Source organism: Hyla sarda, chromosome 4 (genome assembly GCF_029499605.1).
Source record: "Hyla sarda isolate aHylSar1 chromosome 4, aHylSar1.hap1, whole genome shotgun sequence".
In the NCBI taxonomy this organism is placed as follows: Eukaryota; Metazoa; Chordata; class Amphibia; order Anura; family Hylidae; genus Hyla; species Hyla sarda.
In genome coordinates, this window is record NC_079192.1 from 158,694,402 (window position 1) to 158,717,759 (window position 23,358).

The 23,358-nt window shown below is 42.0% G+C and overlaps 1 protein-coding gene across 2 annotated transcripts in view; it reads left to right on the forward strand.

Annotated features, from left to right (window-relative positions):
• Positions 1 to 23,358, forward strand: part of ENTREP2 (endosomal transmembrane epsin interactor 2) — an 848,385-nt gene that overhangs the window by 781,532 nt on the left and 43,495 nt on the right. For both annotated transcript variants that reach the window (XM_056572508.1, XM_056572509.1), the window contains one exon: positions 17,773 to 17,848. In XM_056572508.1, coding sequence (XP_056428483.1) covers positions 17,773 to 17,848 — 76 coding nt within the window. The remainder of the gene's footprint in view (positions 1 to 17,772; positions 17,849 to 23,358) is intronic.

Genomic DNA, 23,358 nt, shown 5'->3' on the forward strand with positions numbered 1-23,358 from the left:
CTCACCAAAACTTTCATTGAGATCAAATGGACTTGTATCCATGGACCCAGGTTGTGTCTGCAAGGTGCTGAGATGGAGCAGTGGCTCTGGTAAGTAGGCCACAAACAATCCCTGGAGCCCCAGGGAAATAGCATGGTTGACTAGTCCATTGAGCACCAGAAGTGTAGGGATGAGACTTCAGGCAAGAGAGTACACAACAAACAGTCCAGAGGTAAAATAGCCAGAAAATAATTTATATACAGTATCAACAAGCAGAGGATTAATAGAAAAACAGTCCCAGAGATTCACTGACAATGGGACCAAATTATAATTTTATTAACTTAACTGAAAAGAGGCCATACTCACTGGTTACTGGTGTAAAAATAAGTTTACTATGATGAAGATCAACCACAGTGCGACATTGGGGAGGTTGCACATGCAGCATTGTGGTTGATCTACATAATGGTGAACCTGTTTTTTCCCCAGTATTTAGTGAGTTTGGCCTCTTTTTAGTGAAGTTAAAGTAGTTTCCAAGTCTAGCCACGTAAGTCACGTAAATATAGAATCAGGAGAAAAGAAGAGTTACTGGTTATTAAGTTGAACAAGAAGATCCTCATTTACAGTCAGACACAGAAATAACAGCCAGGATATATAAAAATAATAGGCATCTGCTCAAGGCACAACCTTGTTCAACATTTGCACTTCAGCAGTATTGGGTGCTGAGACCTAAAGCATCCCGATACACTGGTTGGCTGATCAGCTCTCCTAGCAGTGAGGCTGGTGGCCACATAAACACAAAGGCAGCTGCTCTTAATGGTGCAGTGCTGTTCAGATATACACCCAAAATGTAAATTAGCATTTTGTTAAGTTTAGTAAATGTTTTGTTGCTATGGCCATTTTTGCTGTAGTCACCAAAGGAAGTAAATCCATACATGTTAAAGAGGTTATGCGGGAATAGAAGAACAGAGACAATTTCTTTAAAAAAAACATGTCCTGTCTTTCTCCAGACTGGGTGTGGTTCTGCAGCTCAGTTCCATTGAAGTGAATGGAGCCAAGTTGTAATACCACACCCAAACTGGAGGCAGACAGGGCACAGTTTTTAAAAGATAACAGCTCTGTTTTTCTATTCCTGGATAACCCCTTTAAACTTGTCATCATTGAATTAGCTTCTTAGAAACATACAGTAACTCTTCCTAATGTCACTCATTCTAAAAAAAGACTACTGCACAAGAGATACACAATATTTACTGCTTATAAGTAAAATACCACTATTAAACTTTCTGCTCCATTTTCTGATTTAAAGGAGTACTCCGGGATGTTAAAATTGTGTCCCATACTGTCGTCAGTAAAAAAAATAAAGGGATACATACCTGCTGCCGCTCCCTTTGTGTCTCCGGTAACACGTTTCGGCCTCTGCCGCCATCCTCTTCCTGGTTGCTGGTGGTCGGTGAGTCATACTGCACTCAGCCAATCATTGACTGAAGCAAAGTCCCACCTCGGCCGACGATAGGCTGAGCGGCACTGTGACATTTTTGGCCCCGCCTCCAGTGTTCTGGACCATAAACGTCACACTGCCACTCAGCCTATCACCGGCCGAGGCGGGACTTTGCTTCGACCAATAATTGGTGAGGGCAGTATGAGGCAACCAGGAAGAGGATTGCGGCGGAGGCCAAAACGGGTTACTGGAGGCATCGGGGAGTGGCGGCAGGTATGTATCCCTTTATTTTTTTTACTGCGAGCAGTTTGGGACACACTTTCAACAACCCGGAGTATTCCTTTAATAATAGGTGCTCTTTTTTTGCTATTTTAGATTGAAATCCTTTTAAACGTCCATTGCAGCCCTGGTTCAGTAGTGCCTTTGATTTCAATGGCACATTGTTCTGCAGACATGATAAGACATTGTGGAAATCAATAGACAATCCAAAAGAATGGCATTGAAAAAAAATGTCAGTTAAGTAGAGTCTTACAGTAATAGACAGTAGATGTGCTGAACACATCGAAAAAGCTGAAAACTTAGAAACCAAGGTGTATATAGCTGAACAGAGTTACCTCAGGGTCAAGCTGAGAACTGTGACATCACCGTTCTGATAGCAATTTCAGGTAGGATCAACTGTCTGTTGTCTTGTCATCGTGTCAGCCAATTTATATATCAGACCTGCCTTATCACATTAAAACAATTCATGATTAGAGAAGTCTGATACCCCCTCCCATATTTGCTACATGAAATGCATTTCTTTATGGACAAGTGACCTCAAGAAAACTATTAAATACAAAAAGGCCTCAAACATTCAGCAGTAAAACCGTGTACCTACTGTAACAGTTTAAAATCAGTCATTTTTATGTATTATAGACTATATATCAAATGATAAAAAAGAAATATAGAATTCAGTTCAGCACAACAGCAGGAACCTTTACTGCTCCCCGGAGGAAAGGGTCATTTATTCCATTTTACTGTGCTTGACAATACCTTAGAAATAGCTAAAAATAGATCAGCCATAATATATTGTAGATTAGGAAATGCCACCAAATGAAAGTGATTAATGCGCATTTAAATGTCACCATATTTTAAAAGTGCATAATATGCAGAAAGCTCACAGGAAGCAACAGAGGAATTTACCGTCTGTCACACTAATGGATCCTGAACATCCACAGTAAATAATTCTAATGTGGAAATTACTTTCATTTAAATGATGAATAAACACAGTTAATGCATAAAACTCATGACCATGTGTTAATGCATAATACAACTTTTATTTGTAAACGCACCTGTTTACACATACACAACATATAGTACAGTAAGTAGATGTTCGGATTCAATTTCATATTCTGGAAATGTTATCTGTAAAGCTATGGAATACATCTCCTATGATACATTTGTGAATCTTAGATTTAAAGTGGTACTCCGCGGCCCCAGCATTTGGAATATTTTGTTTCGAACAATTGGAGTGGATGGCCGGGGTCGTGATGTCATGACCACGCCCCCTTGTGATGTCACATCACGCCCCCTCAATGCAAGTCTATGGCTTGCATTCAGGGGGCGGGGCGTGGCATTACAAGGGGTGTGGCCAGGATGTCACGACCCCGCAGCCCGCACCCAGCATTCTAAATGAATGCTGGGTGCTGCACAGATATTGCGGGGGTCCCAGTTGCGGGACCCCATGATCAGACATCTTTTAAGATGTCAAGGGGCGGAGTACCAGAGTTCCTGAAATTTCTTTGAGTTTCCCAGAACACTGAATTAATGCCTGTTATTTTTACAGTAGGGAATAAAATAATATTTAAGTTAAATTATACAAAAATCATAGAATTATGTATCTTTCCCTGTACAAAGCTTTTTTAAAGCTATAAAGGTGAGGACACACTAACAGTTGGCCATGTGCAGCCAAAATGACATCTGCTTGTATGAGGGGGTACCCTTCCCCTCCCCCACCACCACCCCCCTCCTCTAAGACACAAATATTCATGGCCTTCTCCTCTCATATCACCTAAATGCCCAGTAAGTAACTAAGATCTGGTATAATGCATTGCTGGGTAGATGTAAAATTAAGAGCTAGAGACTTGTAATACAAATATGTTTACATAAAAAAATTGTTCTTTCATCCTAACCCCAGTGGAGTAGAAGAAACTATATGCCCTTCAGTTTTCTAGTTATCATCAGTACGAATTCTTTATAGATCTGACTTTTTAAACACTTTTTTTGTTTATTCTTGTCTGGGATCTGATGTGACCAAAGAAATTTAATTTTTGGATTTTATTTTTGTGCTGTTTACCTTGTGGGATTAATAATGTTATATTTCAATAGTTTAGACAATTCCAAATGCAGAATTACACATCCACACAAGGCACATCATCCTAGTGTTACTATGGTAACAGACATCACTAGATTCCTCTTTGACCCGGAACCAGCAATTACCAGCACAGCGTGCGACTGGTCAGGCTGGGGGCTGGCGTCCTGTGCTTATACATAGACACATCTTAGTTGGTAAGTGACAAATTTTAATGTTTTATTAGGGTAGGTGTGATACACATGCACACTGTCACAATAGTTGTATACACTTGTATTTATAAATATTATCTGGATGAGATTCACAGATATATTTGTCCAAATATTGCACTGCTATGATGTATGTATATACACTATGCAATTTTGGCTACTATGACATATTTTGATCACTGTGTATACTTTGTAAACACGATTTGGTATGCACATTTTGTAATCTCTGCAATTAGCTGGAGCCTGTATAATAAGCCCTCACTGCTCACTATTTGGCACTTGAAAATGATAGCAAGAGGCTACTGACACATTGTATTTTTTCTCTACACTATGGAATTAATCACTGCTGCGCGAATATACTTTTTGATGTGCTGCAATTATCCAATATACATATATACAGGGTGGGCCATTTATATGGATACACCTTAATAATATGGGAATGGTTGGTGATATTAACTTCCTGTTGGTGGCACATTAGTATATGTGAGGGGGAACATTTTACAAGATGGGTGGTGACCATGGCGGCCATTTTGAAGTTGGCCATTTTGAATCCAACTTTTGTTTTTTCAATAGGAAGAGAAAAACAATGATCTGCTTGGTTTTGACATAACTTTATTCTTTCATGAGTTGTTTACAAGTTTCTGACCACTTATAAAATGTGTTCAATCTGCTGCCCATTGTGTTGGATTGTCAATGCAACCCTCTTCTCCCACTCTTCACACACTGATAGCAACACCGCAGGAGAAATGCTAGCACAGGCTTCCAGTATCCGTAGTTTCAGGTGCTGCACATCTCGTATCTTCACAGCATAGACAATTGCCTTCAGATGACCCCAAAGATAAAAGTCTAAGGGGGTCAGATCGGGAGACCTTGAGGGCCATTCAACTTGCCAACGACAACCAATCCACTTTCCAGGAAACTGTTCATGCTCGGACCTGACACCCATAATGTGGGGGTGCACCATCTTGCTGGAAAAACTCAGGGAACGTGCCAGCTTCAGTGCATTAAGAGGGAAACACATCATCATGTAGCAATTACGCATATCCAGTGGCCTTGAGGTTTCCATTGATGAAGAATGGCCCCACTATCTTTGTACCCCATATACCACACCAATACCATCAATTTTTGTGTTCCAACAGTCTTGGAGGGATCTATCCAATGTGGGTTACTGTCAGACCAATAGCAGTGGTTTTATTTGTTAACTTCACCATTCACATAAAAGTTTGCCTCATCACTGAACAAAATATTCTGCGTAAACTGAGGGTCCTGTTCCAATTTTTGTTTTACCCATTCTGCAGCACCTGAAACTATGGATACAGGAAGCCTGTGCTAGCATTTCTCCTGCAGTGTTGCTATCAGGGTGTGAAGAGTGGGAGAAGAGGGTTGCATTGACAATCCAACACAATGCACATTGAACACGTTTTATAAGTGGTCAGAAACTTGTAAATAACTCATGAAAGAATAAAGTTACGTTAAAACCAAGCACATCATTGTTTTTCTTGTGAAATACCCAATAGGTTTGATGTGTCACATGACCCTCTTCCTATTGAAAAAACAAAAGTTGGATTCAAATGGCCGCCATGGTCCCCACCCATCTTGAAAAGTTTCTCCCCTTACATATACTAATGTTCCACAAACAGGAAGTTAATATCACCAACCATTCCCATTTTATTAAGGTGTATCCATACAAATAGACCACCCTGTATGTATATATATATATATATATATATATATATATATATATATATAATGTATTTAATTTTTTTTATTATATATACATTTTTACACTTTTTTTTAGCCCTCCAGGGTAGGGCTTTTATGAGTATTTATTTAATTGCTCATACAGATTTGCATAATACTATAGTATTACATCGATCCATTTTATTAGTGATCTTCAGGTGCAGCTTGCCTATGGCAAACTGTACAAATAGTTCACTCATGACAGCCATGGAAGCCTAGTACAGGCCTCAGGCTGCAATGACAACTGATTGGCTCTCCGCAATTACATACCAAGGAGCCAATTCAACCCCTGAATCAACAATGAGGTGCACTGAACACTTCAGTTTTTAGAGTAACATTTAAACAGTTGATAGCTGTCAATGAAGATTGCTCCATGCTGGCTATTAGCTGTCAGATATGGAATGGGCTAAAATTCTAAACCACCTCCATGCACTTTTAATGCCCTATGATAGATATATCCTTCGAGTACTGTTAAGGGGTTAAGTGACACTCGTTCCTGGGCCAAAAGTATACTACTACAAAAAGTATTCTACACACTATGATGAAACCTTTGGTTACCATTCACTTTAGAGTACCTGTCTTTAAAAAAAGCTTTTTATAAAATGTAGATAATACCATTATATGTATATTTGTAATACACATTGGTTAAAAAATGTGTATATGAAAATGCTGTCCCTGCAGCTATTGCCTGTGTGTCTCTATCAGGAGTCCAAATACAGGAAGTGAGGGCAGGACAAGCAGGGCTCTGTGCAGGCTACTGGCTAGTCAATCATCCTGCTGTGTGAGCCAGGGAGTGTCACAGAGCCTCACTGCACAGAGCCCTGTTTGTCCTCACTGCACAGAGCCCTGCTTGTCCTCAGTGCACAGAGCCCTGCTTGTCCTCAATGCAGAGAGCCCTGCTTGTCCTCAGTGCACAGAGCCCTCTTGTCCTCAGTGCACAGAGCCCTGATTGTCCTCAGTGCACCGAGCTCTGCTTGTCCTCAGTTTACAGAGCCCTGCTTGTCCTCACTGCACACAGCCCTGCTTGTCCTCAGTGTACAGAGCCCTGCTTGACCTTAGTGCACAGAGAGCCCTGCTTGTCCTCAGTGCACAGAGCCCTGCTTGTCCTCAGTGCACAGAGCCCTGCTTGTCCTCAGTGCACAGAGCCCTGCTTGCCCTCAGTGTACAGAGCCCTGCTTGTCATCAGTGCACAGAGAGCCCTGCTTGTCCTCAGTGCACAGAGCCCTGCTTGTCCTCAGTGCACAGATGCCCTCTTGTCCTCAGTGCACAGAGCCCTGCTTGTACTCAGTGCACCAAGTTCTGCTTGTCCTCAGTGTACAGAGCCCTGCTTGTACTCAGTGCACAGAGCCCTGCTTGTTCTCAGTGTACAGAGCCCTGCTTGCCCTCAGTGCACAGAGCCTTGCTTGTCCTCACTGCACAGAGTCATGCTTGTCTTCAGTGCACAGAGAGCCCTGCTTGTACTCAGTGCACAGAGCCCTGCTTGTCCTCAGTGTACAGAGCCCTGCTTGTCCTCTGTGCACAGAGCCCTGCTTGTCCTCAGTGTACAGAGCCCTGCTTGTCCTCAGTGTACAGAGCCCTGCTTGTCCTCACAGAGATGTGGCGGCCATGGGGTGTTATTAAAGGGCTATTAAAGGGTACTCTGGCCCTAGACATTTTATCCCCTATCCAAAGAATAGGGGATAAGATGTCTGATCGCGGGGGTCCCGCTGCTGGGGTGCTGCATGAGAGATTGCAGGGATCCCCAGCGGCAGGACCCACTCGATCAGAGACCTTATTCCCTATCCTTTGGATAGGGGATTAGATTTCTAGGGCCAGAGTACCCCTTTAAGCATTAACCACGATAATTTAAAGAAAGCACGATGAAATAAGACAACATAATAAGTATACTTTAAGACTATCTAGGATATAAGCATTTTGCTGCACTAGACAATTCTAACTAGGCAAGACATTTTAAGGCACTTTAGTATTAATGGCAACCAGCTAGGAAGGCATAAGAATATGTAGTAATAGTTCACAAGAAAGTTGGGCACATAAGCATCTTGGTAACTTATTGGCCCAAGGCCAGGCATAGTTCCTTAAACATTGCAGAACTTGAACTTAAACATGTTGCGGTCCTGGGGCATTGATGTTGAATGTCCTACACTGGCTGGCACATAGAACAAGTAGAAGTCCTGGGACATTGATACCGAATGTCCTACTCAGGCTGGTAGAGCAGATGAACTTGATGAAAACGTAACCTTTGATGCCAAAACAAAGGGATAAACAAAACAATGAAGGCACATGAAAGGGAGAGCATTATTGTGTCTCACCTCCTCCGCCATTGCAGACTTTCAATATGTAGGGTACTTGCCATTCCAGTTGCAGCGGTCACCTCTCCACCTCTCCTTTGCTAGGACAGGAATCTAGCAGCTCTTCCTGAAGAACCCTCTGGCAGGTTAATTGTGTTGGTCCAGCACACTTTGGATAAGCACAATCTGTACTGAGGCAGCTGGCTCCACTGTGGCAAGAGGTTCTGCAGCAGCTGCTCCTTCAGCTTGGTTGTCTTTTGGTGGAGGTGGCTGGGGTTTTACATCTGCAGCCACCTTAGTAGTAAACAGTACATGTGGGTCAGAGGACCAATCTTCTGAAGGAAAGTGACCCATCAGGGTCCCAAACCCCCTCTGTTTATCGAATTTGACAACAGTGGCCCATCGCTGGACTAAAGGGGCTTCACCTGGGATAGGGTGCTCAAGCATGTTGATATACACTCTCTCAAGGTATTTAGTGTCATATTGCTGCTGATGTGCCTCTGGTGGGAGCCGTCGCTGATGGGCTCCAGCTCTCTTTGCCTCCCAGATCTCCTGAATGATGGGCGCAATGCAGGCCTCCTGCTCCACTTCTGGAGTCAGGCCGGAGGGAATTGGGGGGGGTAGTCTTTGCCAGGCAGAGGAGTCAGGTACTTGTGCATCACCTGGATGACTGCAGGGTTGTCGCCAAACAACAACCGTGGCAGTGGGTGGGATTTTGGTGACTTACCGAGCTCTGCCACTGACTTGTTAGAAGTCGATTTGGCTTCTGGACTCGTTGACAAGTCCTGAGTAGAACCCCATGTGGGTAGCTGTGAGGCCACAGGCTCTTCCGCCTTCCGGGGTGCTGGGACTTCAGACTAGGGGTCATCCTCTGGCAGGGGGACAGTCAACCAGCTTTCTTCCTAGGACATGAGCGCCAGTCTCTTCGCGAGAAGTTGTGCTAACTAGCGATCTCAGTGTCTGGCTTTGGTGAAGTGGCGGCCGCCATCTTAGTACACTCACTCGAGGTGCTGTCTTCCATCTTCACTCCGGTCACACGTGGCACAACTGAAGGGGGGGAGTCCTGCTGCTTGATTTATAATAGGCTCCCCCAAAATTGCAACCAGCCGGGAGGTCGTCATCCATGCTGCCTCTTCAACCTTCCCCTGTGCAACACAGATACAGTACAGACTGGGGATCTTTGTAGGCACACACCCAAATCCTGTTTGTGCACGCCAAAAAAGCACGTGGCGCCCATGGGTTGTTAGCAAGAGTACCTGATAACTTCGTTATCCGTTATCCGTTATCCTATACACGGTCTGAGGTTTGAGGCAGCTTATCCTGGGCCAGACAGGGGGAGTAAATGAACACACTGATGTCAGGTTACGGATAACTGTCTTTACTGAGATGGTGCAGATGATATTACACATACAGCTAGCCTTGGTGTGAGAGTGCAACATAACCCCTTGGGAACCCTGTGGTCTTGCTGAGACTTGTGGTGCTTTCACCGGACAGAATTATACTGACTTAAGACTGTAGATTAAATCCTGGTTGCTAGGGTTCTGCCAAGGTACTTGAGACTGTTCCGCAGAGGCACGAATTTTCCTTGTTCCAAGTAACACTTGCAGGATGACCAGTTGAGAAACTAGACTTGAAGTAGGCCTCTCCTCAGAGCATACAACATACAGCACAGCTGAGCTAAGTTGTTGCTCAGGAGCCACTAAACTAGAGACTAGCACTGGACTAGTACCAGCGGTGAACTGACTAACTCCTCCCCTGCACCTCAATATACAGGGGAGACTTTTGGGGTCTCATTGGCAGGTGAGTCACATGGGGTTCACTTAAGGGTGCCTTGGGTAACACCCTTAACCTCTTAAGGACCAAGGACGTATGAGTACATCCTTGGTCCCGCTCCCGTGATTTAACGTGGGGTCCCACGGTGACCCCGCATCATATCACGGCGGGCTCGGCGTCATATTGAAGCCGGGACCCGCCACTAATGATGCCGAGCGCTATTAACCCTTTAGCCGCGCGCTGAAAGCTGAGCCACGCGGCTAAAAGTGAAAGTAAAAAGTGCCGGTTAGCTCAGTGGGCTGTTCGGGATAGCCGCGGCGAAATCGCGGCATCCCGAGCAGCTTACAGGACAGCCGGAGGGTCCCTATCTGCCTCCTCGCTGTCCGATCGCCGAATGACTGCTCAGTGCCTGAGATCCAGGCATGAGCAGTCAAGCGACAGAATCATCGATCACTGATTTTCTATGAGAAACCACTGATCAATGTAAAAGATCAGTGTGTGCAGTGTTATAGGTCCCTATGGTAGCTATAACACTGCAAAAAAAAGTGAATAAAGATAATTTAACCCCTCCCCTATTAAAAGTTTGAATCACCCCCCTTTTCCCATAAAAAAAACACAGTGTAAATAAAAATAAACATATATGGTATCGCCGCGTGCATAAATGTCCGAATTATAAAAATATATTGTTAATTAAACTGCACGGTCAATGGCGTACGCGCAAAAAAATTCCAAAGTCCAAAATAGTGCATTTTTGGTCACTTTTTATATCATGAAAAAATGAATAAAAATCATCAATAAGTCCTATCAATACAAAAATGGTACCGTTAAAAACTTCAGATCACGGCGCAAAAAATGAGCCCTCATACTGCCTCATATGGGGAAAAATAAAAAAGTTATAGGGGTCAGAATATGACAATTTTAAACGTATTAATTTTCCTGCATGAAGTTATGATTTTTTCCAGAAGTACGACAAAATCAAACCTATATAAGTAGGGTATCATTTTAATCGTATGAACCTACAGAATAAAGATAATGTGTCATTTTTACAAAAAAATGTACTACGTAGAAACGAAAGCCCCGAAAGTTACAAAACTGCGTATTTTTTTCAATTTTGTCTCGCAATGATTTTTTTTTCCGTTTCACCGTAGATTTTTTGGAAAAATGACTGATGTCATTACAAAGTAGAATTTGTGGTGCAAAAAATAAGCAATCATATGGATTTTTAGGTGCAAAATTTAAAGAGTTATGATTTTTTAAAGGCAAGGAGCAAAAAACGAAAGTGCAAAAACGGAAAAAACCCCGGTCCTTAAGGGGTTAACGACAGGTACACTTTAAGTAATCTAGCAGAGATAAAATATACAATACTGAATGTCCCTATATCTGTCACAAGAAAAGTCAATCTGTAGATCAATATTAACTTCCCACATACACTGGCTTCAGATGTCAAAATCAATGCAAAGTTCATACCTGAGGACAAAGCTCCAAACCTCACTGACGAAATGAAAACTACTTCTCAGCATGTGAGCCTTGCCAAATATACTTGTAGAGATACAGTACTTGCAAAGTTACTTATTCAGCTTTTTTCTAGGCTGTTGCTAAGCAAATTACTGAAAACACATACGTCCATTGTAATGTCTTAAACAGAGAATACCACTTACTGATTCCATTAAAAGGGAAATCCATCTTAAATAAATCCTCTGACATCTCAGTAAAATGTTTTAATTTTTTTTAGGACCTGGCATTGCTTAAATCCTACAAGCCACTAAAGCAAAGATTTCCACAATACTGTGATATTTTCAGTTAAGAATTTAACAATGATTCAAGAGGCCTCCAGCAATCTTCTGGAGATATGAGTAGAGGTGAATTTGCCTATTCAATAAATATCTAATCTACATCTGTAATACATTTTTATATAATAAATATTCCTTTCTATAGCTTATGTATATGTTCATTAGTTACCTTATAATCTTTTTCTCAATGGTGGGTTAATGGTCTGTATTATATATTCATTCTGATCTTGTTGTAATAGAAATGACTCCATCATACATCATCTTTCTGGTGAACTTGTCATTTCCATATGTTTTATTCAGCAGCCAATCTGAGGAGGTATTAGAGCAGTTGTCTGAATCAGTGATGAGACAGAAAGATTACCGACGACTTTCTGTATATGTAGCCAAACTGTAGTCACCGATCACAGCCATGATAGATCTGCCATGATAGATCAGAGCTAAAGAGCAGCCAAGCATCAAGGGAAAAAATAGCAAGAAGTTACCGGTATTCCCTGTCGGTAGTCATTCCCCTTTTTTATTTTGAACCCCTGACTGGACACTTTAACCCCTTAAGGACCAGGCCATTTTACACCTTAGGACCGGAGCGTTTTTTGAACATCTGACCACTGTCACTTTAAACATTAATAACTCTGGAATGCTTTTACCTATCATTTTGATTCCGAGATTGTTTTTTCGTGACATATTCTACTTTATGTTATTGGTAAAATTTTGTCGATACTTGCATCGTTTCTTAGTGAAAAATTCCAAAATTTGATGAAAAAATAGAAAATTTAGCATTTTTCTAACTTTGAAGCTCTCTGCTTGTAAGGAAAATGGATATTCCAAACAAAAAAAATTTTTATTCACAAATACAATATGTCTACTTTATGTTTGCATCATAAAATTGACGTGTTTTTACTTTTGGAAGACACCAGAGGGCTTCAAAGTTCAGCAGCAATTTTCCAATTTTTCACAAAATTTTCAAACTCACAATTTTTCAGGGACCAGTTCAGGTTTGAAGTGGATTTGAAGGGTCTTCATATTAGAAATGACCACAAATGACCCCATTATAAAAACTGCAGCCCCCAAAGTATTCAAAATGACATTCAGTCAGTGATTTAACCCTTTAGGTGTTTCACAGGAATAGCAGCAAAGTGAAGGAGAAAATTCACAATCTTCATTTTTTACACTCGCATGTTCTTGTAGACCCAATTTTTTTAATTTTTACAAGGGGTAGAAGGAAAAAATTTAATATATACTATATAAGTATATAAAACTTATATTTGTAGCCCAATTTCTCTCGAGTAAGCACATACCTCATATGTCCATGTAAAGTGTTCGGCGGGCGCAGTAGAGGGCTCAGAAGGGAAGGAGCGACAAGGGGATTTTGGAGAGTACGTTTTTCTGAAATGTTTTTTTGGGGGCATGTTGCATTTAGGAAGCCCCTATGGTACCAGAACAGCAAAAAATTCCCCACATGGCATACCATTTTAGAAACTAGACCCCTTGGGGAACGTATCAAGGGGTAAAGTGAACCTTAATACCCCACAGGTGTTTCACGACTTTTGCATATGTAAAAAAATATATTTTTTTTTCACTAAAATGTGTGTTTCCCCCCAAATTTCACATTTTTGCAAGGGTTAACAGCAGAAAATACCCCCCACAATTTGTAACCCCATCTCTTCTGAGTATGAAGGTACCCCATAAGTGGACCTGAAGTGCACTACGGGCGACTACAATGCTCAGAAGAGAAGGAGTCATATTTGGCTCTTGGAGAGCAAATTTTGCTCGGGGGGCATGTTGCATTTAGGAAGCCCCTATGGTGCCAGGACAGCAAAATAACCCCAACATGGCATACCATTTTGGAAACTAGACCCCTTGAGGAACGTAACAAGGGGTACAGTGAGCATTTACCCCTCACTGGTGTCTGTCAGATCTTTGAAAGAGTGGGCTGTACAAAATGTTATTTTGCACAGCCCACTGTTCCAAAGATCTGTCAGACACCAGTGGGGTGTAAATTCTCACTGCACCCCTCATTACATTCCGTGAGGGGTGTAGTTTCCAAATTGGGGTCACATGTGGTGTTTTGTTTTTTTGCGTTTGTCAAAACCGCTGTAACAATCAGCCACCCTTGTGCAAATCACCTCAAATGTACATGGTACACTCTCCCTTCTGGGCCTTGTTGTGCGCCCCCAGAGCAGTTTGCGCCCACATATGGGGTATCTCCGTAGTCGGGAGAAGTTGCATTACAAATTTTGGGGGGCTTTTTTCCCTTTTACCTCTTGTCAAAATGAACAGTATAGGGCAAAACCAGCGTGTTAGTGTAAAACATTTATTTTTTTACACTAACATGCTGTTGTAGACCCCAACTTCACCTTTTCATAATGGGTTAAAGAAGAAAAAGCCCCCCAAGATTTGTTAGGCAATTTCTCCCGAGTACGGCGATACCCCATATGTGACCCTAAACTGTTGCCCTGAAATATGACAGGGCTCCAAAGTGAGAGCGCCATGCGCATTTGAGGCCTGAATTAGGGATTTGCATAGGGGTGGACATAGGGGTATTCTACGCCAGTGATTCCCAAACAGGGCGCCTCCAGCTGTTGCAAAACTCCCAGCATGCTTGGACAGTCAACGGCTGTCCGGCAATACTGGGAGTTGTTGTTTTGCAACAGCTGGAGGCTCCATTTTGGAAACAGTGGCGTACCAGACGTTTTTCATTTTTATTGGGAGGGGAGGGGGGCTGTGTAGGGGTATGTGTATATGTAGTGTTTTTTTACTTTTTATTTTATTTTGTGTTAGTGTAGTGTAGTGTAGTGTTTTTAGGGTACAGTCACACGGGCGGGGGATTACAGCGAGTTTCCCGCTGCGAGTTTGAGCTGCCGCGCAAAATTTGCTGCATCGCAAACTTGCAGTCTAATACTCACTGTAAGCCCCTGCCCATGTGAATGTACCCTGTACATTCACAGGGGAGGGGGGGACCTCCAGCTGTTGCAAAACTACAACTCCCAGCATGCACAGTTTATCAGTGCATGCTGGTAGTTATAGTTTTGCAACAGCTGGAGGCACACGGGTTGGGAAACACTGAGTTAGGAAACAGACAATGTTTCCCAACCAGTGTGCCTCCAGTTGTTGCAAAACCACTACTCCCAAACATTCTCAGGCATGCTGGGAGTAGTAGTTCGGCAACATTTTTAGAGCCAGATGTTGCCAAACTACAACTCCCAGCATGCTTGGAGTTGTAGTTTTGCAACATCTGGAGGACTACAGTTTGCAGACCACTAATACAGTGGTTCCCAATCTGTGCCCTTCCAGATGTTGCAAAACTACAACTCCCAGTATGCCAAAACTGTCAAGGCATGCTGGTAGTTGTAGTTCTGCAACATCTGAAGGGCCAGATGTTACAGAAATACAACTTCCAGCATGCCTGGACAGTAAGGGCATGCTGAGGATGTGTAGTTTTTCAACATCTGGAAGGAAACAGTGGTCTCCAAACTGTTGACCTCCAGATGTTGCAAAACTGCAACTCCCAGCATGCCCAGACGCCAAGGGCTGTCTGGGCATGCTGGGAGTTGTAGTTTACAGGGTCCCATTACAGCAATGCATGTCGCTTTACGGCGACGTGCATTGCTGTAAAGGGCCCGATTGCGGCTGAAGAGGAACTCACCTGTCGCCGCCGCCGTCTCCGTCGCCGGGATTTGGGTCTTCAGGGACGAGGTAAGTACCGGGGCCGGGCCCCAGCACTCCCCCGTCTCCCGCCGCGTCCTCCGGTCTTCCTCCCGTCCTCTCCGGACTTCCAGGGGCCGGGCAGGGCGGGAGGAACTAACCGCCCCCCCCCCTGCGATTGGTCGGTTAGTTAACCGAAGAATCGCAGGAGATCGGAGGAGGTGGCAGGCTTGCCACCTCGCTCCTAGTCTTCAGCATGGTCCTGGCTGTCTGTGACAGCCAGGATCATGCAAAATTACCGGGCGGTCGGGTCCCAGAGACCCGATCAGCCCGGTATCGCCGCAGATCGCAAGGGTGATTTCCCTTGCGACTTGCGGCGATCGCCGACATGGGGGGCCTACATGGCCCCCCTCGGCTTTTGCCCTGGATGCCTGCTGAAGGATTTCAGCAGGCATCCACTTCCGATCTCTGCCCGGCGAGTGGCAGAGACCGGAAATACAACAGGACGTTCTCTAACGTCCTTGGGCATTAAAGCCCAGGTAGTGGGGACGTTAGAGAACGTCCTATGTCCTTAAGTGGTTAAAGGGGTACTCTGGTGAAAACCTTTTTTCTTTTAAATCAACTGGTGGCAGAAAGTTAAACATATTTGTAAATGACTTCTATTAAAAAACCTTAATCCTTCCTGTACTTATTAGCTGCTGAATACTACAGAGGAAATTCTTTTCTTTTTGGAATGCTCTCTGATGACATCACGAACACAGTTCTCTCTGCTGATGTTATTATAATAATAATAATGCTTTATTTATTGTTGTCCTTAGTTTGATTTGAACCCAAGTCCCCAGCACTGCAAGGCAGCAGTGCTAACCACTGAGCCACCATGCTGCCCTTAGCATACATCTGCTATGCATGGTTGCTAAAATGGACAGAGATGTCAGCAGAGAGCACTGTGCTCGTGATGTCATCAGTGTTCCAAAAAGAAAGGAATTTCCTCTGTAGCATTCAACAGCTAAAAAGTACTGGAAGGATTAAGATTGTTTTAATAGAAGTAATTTACAAATATGTTTAACTTTCTGCCACCAGTTGATTTAAAAGAAAAAAGGTTTTCACCGGAGTACCCCTTTAATTGATTTATAAAGTGCCAAAGACAGATAATCTGTATTATATTTTAACATTTTTTATTTAGTTATTATAATTATTGTTTAGGTTTACAATATACTATTTGCAAAAATGAAGAAAAGGGGGCGCTCACATAAGTCTTCTTCCACCAGGGTTTTTATTCAGTGCTTTACATCAGTACTGTAGAGATGCCAGTATTGATCTTAAAATACCAGGATGCCGGACCAGCGTGTTACGGGAGCCATGATGGTGATAGCTATTTCCCACCACTCACATGGCGCGAAATAGCTATCACCATAATGGCTCCTGAAGCACACTGGTGCCCCCTTTTCTTCATTTTTGCAATTGGTTAATGGAACTTACATATCATTATGGGAAGAGCACCGCTAGTCCATTCCGATGGTCTGCCCCTTGTGCCTGTGCTGTGAGCCTGCATTACACTGAGTCCTGCAGCTGGAGTTCGGTTGCCAGTGCCGACGTCTTTGTCTCATTTGCGCTTACAATATAATATATCTAATAATAAGCAAAGGCTTGTATCCTGTATATGAAAACCAAGCTGGAACAAATTACACCGAGCCATGACCATATTCTCAATGCTCTTAATATGATACTCCAACCCTGAACCCCTCTAACAACCATTTGTGGGAGAACAATGGGATAGGGAGCACAATGAACTCCAAGGATGGCTGCTTACCGTGCATAACTATTAGAATATGAGAAAAAAATGAATCCAGTAAAACCGAGGCAAAATGTACATTACTGTTTAGTTCTGTTCAGGGATTCTTTTAAAATGCTGAAACGGAGCGGAGACCTTGATGAATTTCAACAGACCCCATTTAAAGTCAATGGGATTTGTTAGGATCTGTTGGGTAACTGCCTCATTCAGCTCTGTTTTGTGGCCCCAAACTGAGTCTGGGACAGAGCTGAATGATAATGTGCACTTAGCCTGATTGATAAAGTATCACAGTTTTCAGTTCTGAGTACTGATCAGAGGCATAGTATGAAACTTGGGAATCTCAATGAAAATTCTAACCCTAGGATTGTTCTTCTATCATGTTCAGTTGCTCCACATTCCTGAAAGACATGTGAAAACGTTTCCATTATGTTGTGTTATCCTGTTTGGATGTTACTGATATCCACTCGAGAAGGACTTATAGCAGGCCAAAACTTTACCAATTGGTAATACCAGGGCTCAAGTCCTGCAGGAACGCGTAGGAACTGAGTTCCTGCACTTTTTCCACAGAAGAAATACAGTTTCCATTAGCAGGACCAGCCCTTGAGTTGAAATTGTGGGTGCGTTCCAACATTTCTTTTCCTAAGGACTTGACTGCTCGGTAATACCTTTCCCAAACAAGAAGTAACTGAAACATAGTTATTCAAATTAACTCTATTTATACAAGTACATGGATGTGAATGTTTTTGTGACGTGTTGTGTCATGTGTTGTTGCAGGGGACCAGTATAGACCAGCAGGTGACAGAATCCAGCATTGGGGACCGGAACACTACAGCTGGCTTCAGTACACAAGGTTGGTAAGATATTCCTTCCTGTATGTTGAAAGTTTCATCTTGATCTGATTTACTCAAGATTGCTCTTTATTGTATTATATTTATTTACATTTACAATAGAGTCTACTGTTAAAGTAAGTTTTTGGCAGAAACCTGATTTACTTTAGTACATAATATATTAGATACACAGTTCCTGTACTCCACACTTTACTGTTTACATTACTCTGTTTAGAATAGTGTCCATTAACTCTTAGCTACTAACCCTGAGGCTTTTATAGTGCCACAATGGTTTTAATGTGTTAAGTAACCACCCTCCTCACTTTATCAATTTTTTTTTTTTTTTTTTACAAATATAAAGTAGACTCAATATACATTGCCCTGAAATGGTTCTTTAAAGTTTGGTGGTTTGGTTGTTTTCACAAAAAGATTTTAGAGCGCAGTAACTTTATACAGCTATATGAACAAATGTACTATTTGATGGTGAAATTCCAAGATGTAAATGTTAACTGTGTATGTACAATTTAGGATATATTAAAACAGAAAAAATGTATACCGTATCTTTATTTTATATAGTACATAAAATAAATTATACATGAATATTAGGGTTTTAATGGAACCCTAGGCAAGATGCCCTGTATACAAAGGTAAAAAACATAACAAAAACATACTTGTACATTATGGAGCTCCATTCACCTTGAAGAAGGCAATATGTGTTAGCAGCAAACTACAGTAAGTGTAACAAAATATCAGTAAGAGACTCAAGTAGCTTAACCTAAGTAACCCCTTCACAAGCCCTGAAATGAAAGCAGTGGACTGTTTGACTTTGACTTACACTAGACCCTGGGAGACACTTCCCTGCATTTCTCCAATGTGGAAATGGCTGCTTGTCTAGGAGAGAGTTATACAGTCATGGCCGTAAATGTTGGCACCCCTGAAATTCTTCCAGAAAATGAAGTATTTCTTGCAGAAAAGGAGTGCATCAACACATGTTTTGCTATACACATGTTTATTCCCTTTGTGTGTATTGGAACTAAACCAAAAAAGGGAGGAAAAAAAGCAAATTGGACATAATGTCACACCAAACTCCAAAAATGGTCTGGACAAAATTATTGCCAACCTTTCAAAATTGTGGAAAAATAAGATTGTTTCAAGCACGTGATGCTCCTTTAAACCCATCTGGGGCAAGTAACAGGTGTGGGAAATATAAAAATCACACCTGAAAGCAGATAAAAAGGAGGGAAGTTCGCTTAGTCTTTGCATTGTGTGTCTGTGTGTGCCCACACTAAGCATGGACAACAGAAAGAGGAGAAGAGAACTGTCTGAGGACTTGAGAACCAAAATTGTGGAAAAATATCAACAATCTCAAGGTTACAAGTCCATCTCCAGAGATGTAGATTTGCCTTTGTCCACAGTGCGCAACATTATGAAGTGGTTTGCAACCCATGGCACTATAGCTAATCTTCCTGGGCGTGGATGAAAGAAAAAAATGTATAAAAGGTGTCAACGCAGGATAGTCCCGATGGTGGATAAGCAGACCCAAACAAGTTCCAAAGATATTCAGGCTGTCCTGCAGGCTCAGTTAGCATCAGTGTCAGCGCGAACTATCCGTCGACATTTAAATGAAATGAAATGCTATGGCAGGAGATCCAGGAGGACCCCACTGCTGACATAGAGACAAAAAAAAACAAGACTACATTTTCCCATTTTCCCAAAATGAACTTGAGTAAGCCAAAATCCTTCTGGGAAAAATTCTTGTGGACAGATGAGACCAAGATAGAGCTTTTTGGTAAAGCACATCATTCTACTGTTTACTGAAAACAGAATGAGGCCTACAAAAGAAAAGAACACAGTACCTACAGTGAAATATGGTGATGGTTCAATGATGTTTTGCGGTTGTTTTTCTGCCTCTGGCACTAGGTGCCTTGAATGTGTGCAAGGCATCATGAAATCTGAGGATTACCAACGGATTTTGGGTCGCACTTTACAGCCCAGTGTCACAAAGCTTGGTTTGTGTCCGAGATCTTGGGTCTTCAAGCAGGACAATGACCCCAAACATACCTCAAAAAGCATCCAGAAATGGATGGCAACAAAGCGCTGGAGAGTTCTGAAGTGGCCAGCAATGAGTCAAGATCTAAATCCCATTGAACACCTGTGAAGAGATGTTAAAATTGCTGTTGGGAAAAGGCACCCTTCCAATAAGAGAAAAAAAAAAGGTGCCTGAGGAAGCCGTGCAAGCAGTGTGAAACGCATTGCATTTGAATAATTATTTTCTACTCACTGGACATGTCCTTTCTTGGTCAGCACCGTAATCCACCCACCGCTCCATGGAAGTCAGCATCTACTACTTCCAATAAGAGAGACTTGGAGCAGTTTGCAAAGGAAGAGTGGTCCAACATTCCGGCTGAGAGGTGTAAGAAGCTTATTGATGGTTGTAGGAAGCGACTGATTTCAGTAATTTTTTCCAAAAGGTGTGCAACCAAATATTAATTTAGGGGTGCAAATAATTTTGCCCAGCCCATTTTTGGAGTTTGGTGTGACATTATGTCACACCAAACCACACCTTTTTTGGTTTAGTTCCAATACACACAAAGGGAATAAACATGTGTATAGCAAAACATGTGTTACTGCAATCCTTTTCTGTGAGAAATACTTCATTTTCTAGAAAAATGTCAGGGGTGCCAACATTTACGACCATGGTAGATGTTCTCAGCGTGTGAGATAGGACAAAAAGACTGCTGGTACAGGCGCTTCTCCACGTTCGTGCTTGAATTAGTAAAGGACTGCAAGATGACTCAGGTATAGATGCAAGAAAAAGACAAAATAAATGACTTGACCTGATGAAGAGGGGGTCCCGCCCATCGAAACACATTGTCTAATATTACCTTGTCACTCTGTTTATTTTTGTCTTTTACTTTGTTTGCATTTATTTTGGGCAAATAAAGGCTCTTTTTCTTGCATCTATACCTGAGTCATCTCTCAGTCCTTTACAAATTCAAGCATGAACATGGAGAAGTGCCTGTACCAGCAGTCTTTTTGTCCTTTCCCACATGCTGAGAACATCTACTGTACCTACTCCGGGGTCACTGCAGAGGACCATGGCAGAGGACCATGGCAGAGGACCATGGCAGACTGACGGGCAACATCCCACTTTGAAGTGTCACAAGAAAGTGACGATAGGCGATCCACGGTGTTGTGCTCGCAGCACAACACCGCAAGGTGAGCAAACTTCTCTCTCCCTTTATCAAACCCACCAGGGATAATTGCACATAGCTGCACACTTGTTTTTGTTTCTTTTTCCTTTATACACAACATTTACAACATGACTGTATACTTTTTACACATTATTTTCCCTTCTATATGAACCCTTTTGTTTCTTTTGTGTATAGGGCAGAACACAATACCAATAGCTTGACCAGTCTTTTAAGGAATAAATGGGATTATTCCAGTTATACTGATCCCATCTTAATTTGGGTGGGAGCAATATACGCTAGACATATTGGGGAGATTTGTCAAAACCTGTGCAGAGGAAGAGTGGTGCAGTTGCCCACTTTTCAGATGCCTTCTTAAAAATAAAAGTGGTTGCTATGGGCAACTGCACCACTCTTCCTCTGCACTGGTTTTGATAAATCTGCCCCATTGTCCTTTTCCAGGTGAATGACATCTGTAGTGCAGGTGACCCATTAATTTTACCCTCATTGGTAGACTGATTATAAATTTTCTTTACACTAACAAAGTTATTAAAATAAGGTAGTTAATCTAGGTGAGAAGTTTGAAATGTTCTACTTAGTATATTTTACTGAAATGTAATAAAGTACATGATGTCAAATAAAAATACTCCAAACATCTTGGCCCTTTAACTATGTAGGTTTTATATTCCATGATATCCCCCATATGCCCACAACAATAAAATTCCTTCAATCTGAATTAATGGGCCTTGATGTGATTGGATATATTTATCAACCTGTTACCTGTTATATACAGTAAGAACCAAGATAGTAAGATAGGCACCTTTGGAACCTAGTATACTGTGTACGACTACAGAACAATGATAACATTTAATACCTTAGCAATGAAGGAACTGTAAACATACAAGGTTGATATGGTCTTAAATGGGTTGTCCAAGGTTAAAGACAATTATTATTTACTCACACACAGCAAGATATGGAATGTATGTTTCTATATGAATGGTAAATGTCTAATAGAAAAACATCTTGTATCTCAGACCATCCCTTTTAAAGGGGTATTTCAATCTGCTTGCAGCTACCAGAGGTGGTCGGAAAGATAAAAACACCTAAGCTGGTTATTTTACCCTATTGGCATGACTTCTGTTAAATTTAATGGGAGTTACAGAAAGTTTTTAGCTTAACCCCTTAAGGACCAGGGTTTTTTCCATTTTTGCACTTTCATTTTTTCCTCCTTACCTTTAAAAAAAATCATAACCCTTTAAATTTTGCACCTAAAAAATGCATATGATGGCTTATTTTTTGCGCCTCCATTTCTACTTTGTAATGACTTCAGTCATTTTACCCAAAAATGTACGACGAAATGGAGAAAAAATCATTGTGCGACAAAATTGAAAAAAAAACACAATTTTGTAACCGTTTCTACGCAGTACAATTTTGGGTAAAAATGACGATTTATATATATTCTGTATATCCATACGATTAAAATGACACCCTACTTATGTAGGTTTGATTTTGTTGTACTTCTGTAAAAAATCATAACTACATGCCGCAAAATGTATACATTTAAATGCCGCGTCTAAAGGGTTAATAGCGTGCGGCACCCACGTTATAGAGAGGGAGCACACTCACAGGTACGCCCTGTGTCCTTAATGGTTTAAAGGGGTACTCCACTGGAAAACATTTTGTTTTTCAAATCAACTGGTGTCAGAAAGTTAAACAAATTTGTAAATTACTTCTATTTAAAAATCTTAATCCTTCCAGTACTTATCAGCTGCTGTATGTTCTAGAGGAAGTTATTTTCTTTTTGAATTTCCTTTCTGTCTGACCACAGTGCTCTCTGCTGACACCTCTGTCCATTTTAGGAACTGTCATGAGGAGAATAGGTTTGCTATGGGGATTTGCTCCTACTATGGACATATCCTAAAATGGACAGAGGTGTCAGCAGAGAGCACTGTAGTCAGAAAGAAAGGAAATTCAAAAAGAAAAGAACTTCCTGTGGAGCATTTAGCAGCTGATTAGTACTGGCTGGATTAAGATTTTTAAATAGAAGTAATTTACAAATCTGTTTAAAGGGGTACTCCGCCCCTAGACATCTTATCCCCTATCCAAAGTATAGGGGATAAGATGTCAGATCACCGCGGTCCCACTGCTGGGGAGCCCTGGGATCCCCGCTGTGGCACTGCGCTATCATTACAGCACAGAGCGAGTTCGCTCTGCACGTAATGACGGGCAATACAGGGGCCGGAGCATCGTTACGTCACAGCTCCGCCCCTCGTGACGTCACGGCCCGTCCCTTTCAATACAAGTCTATGGGAGGGGGCGTGGGGTCGTCACACCCCCTCCCA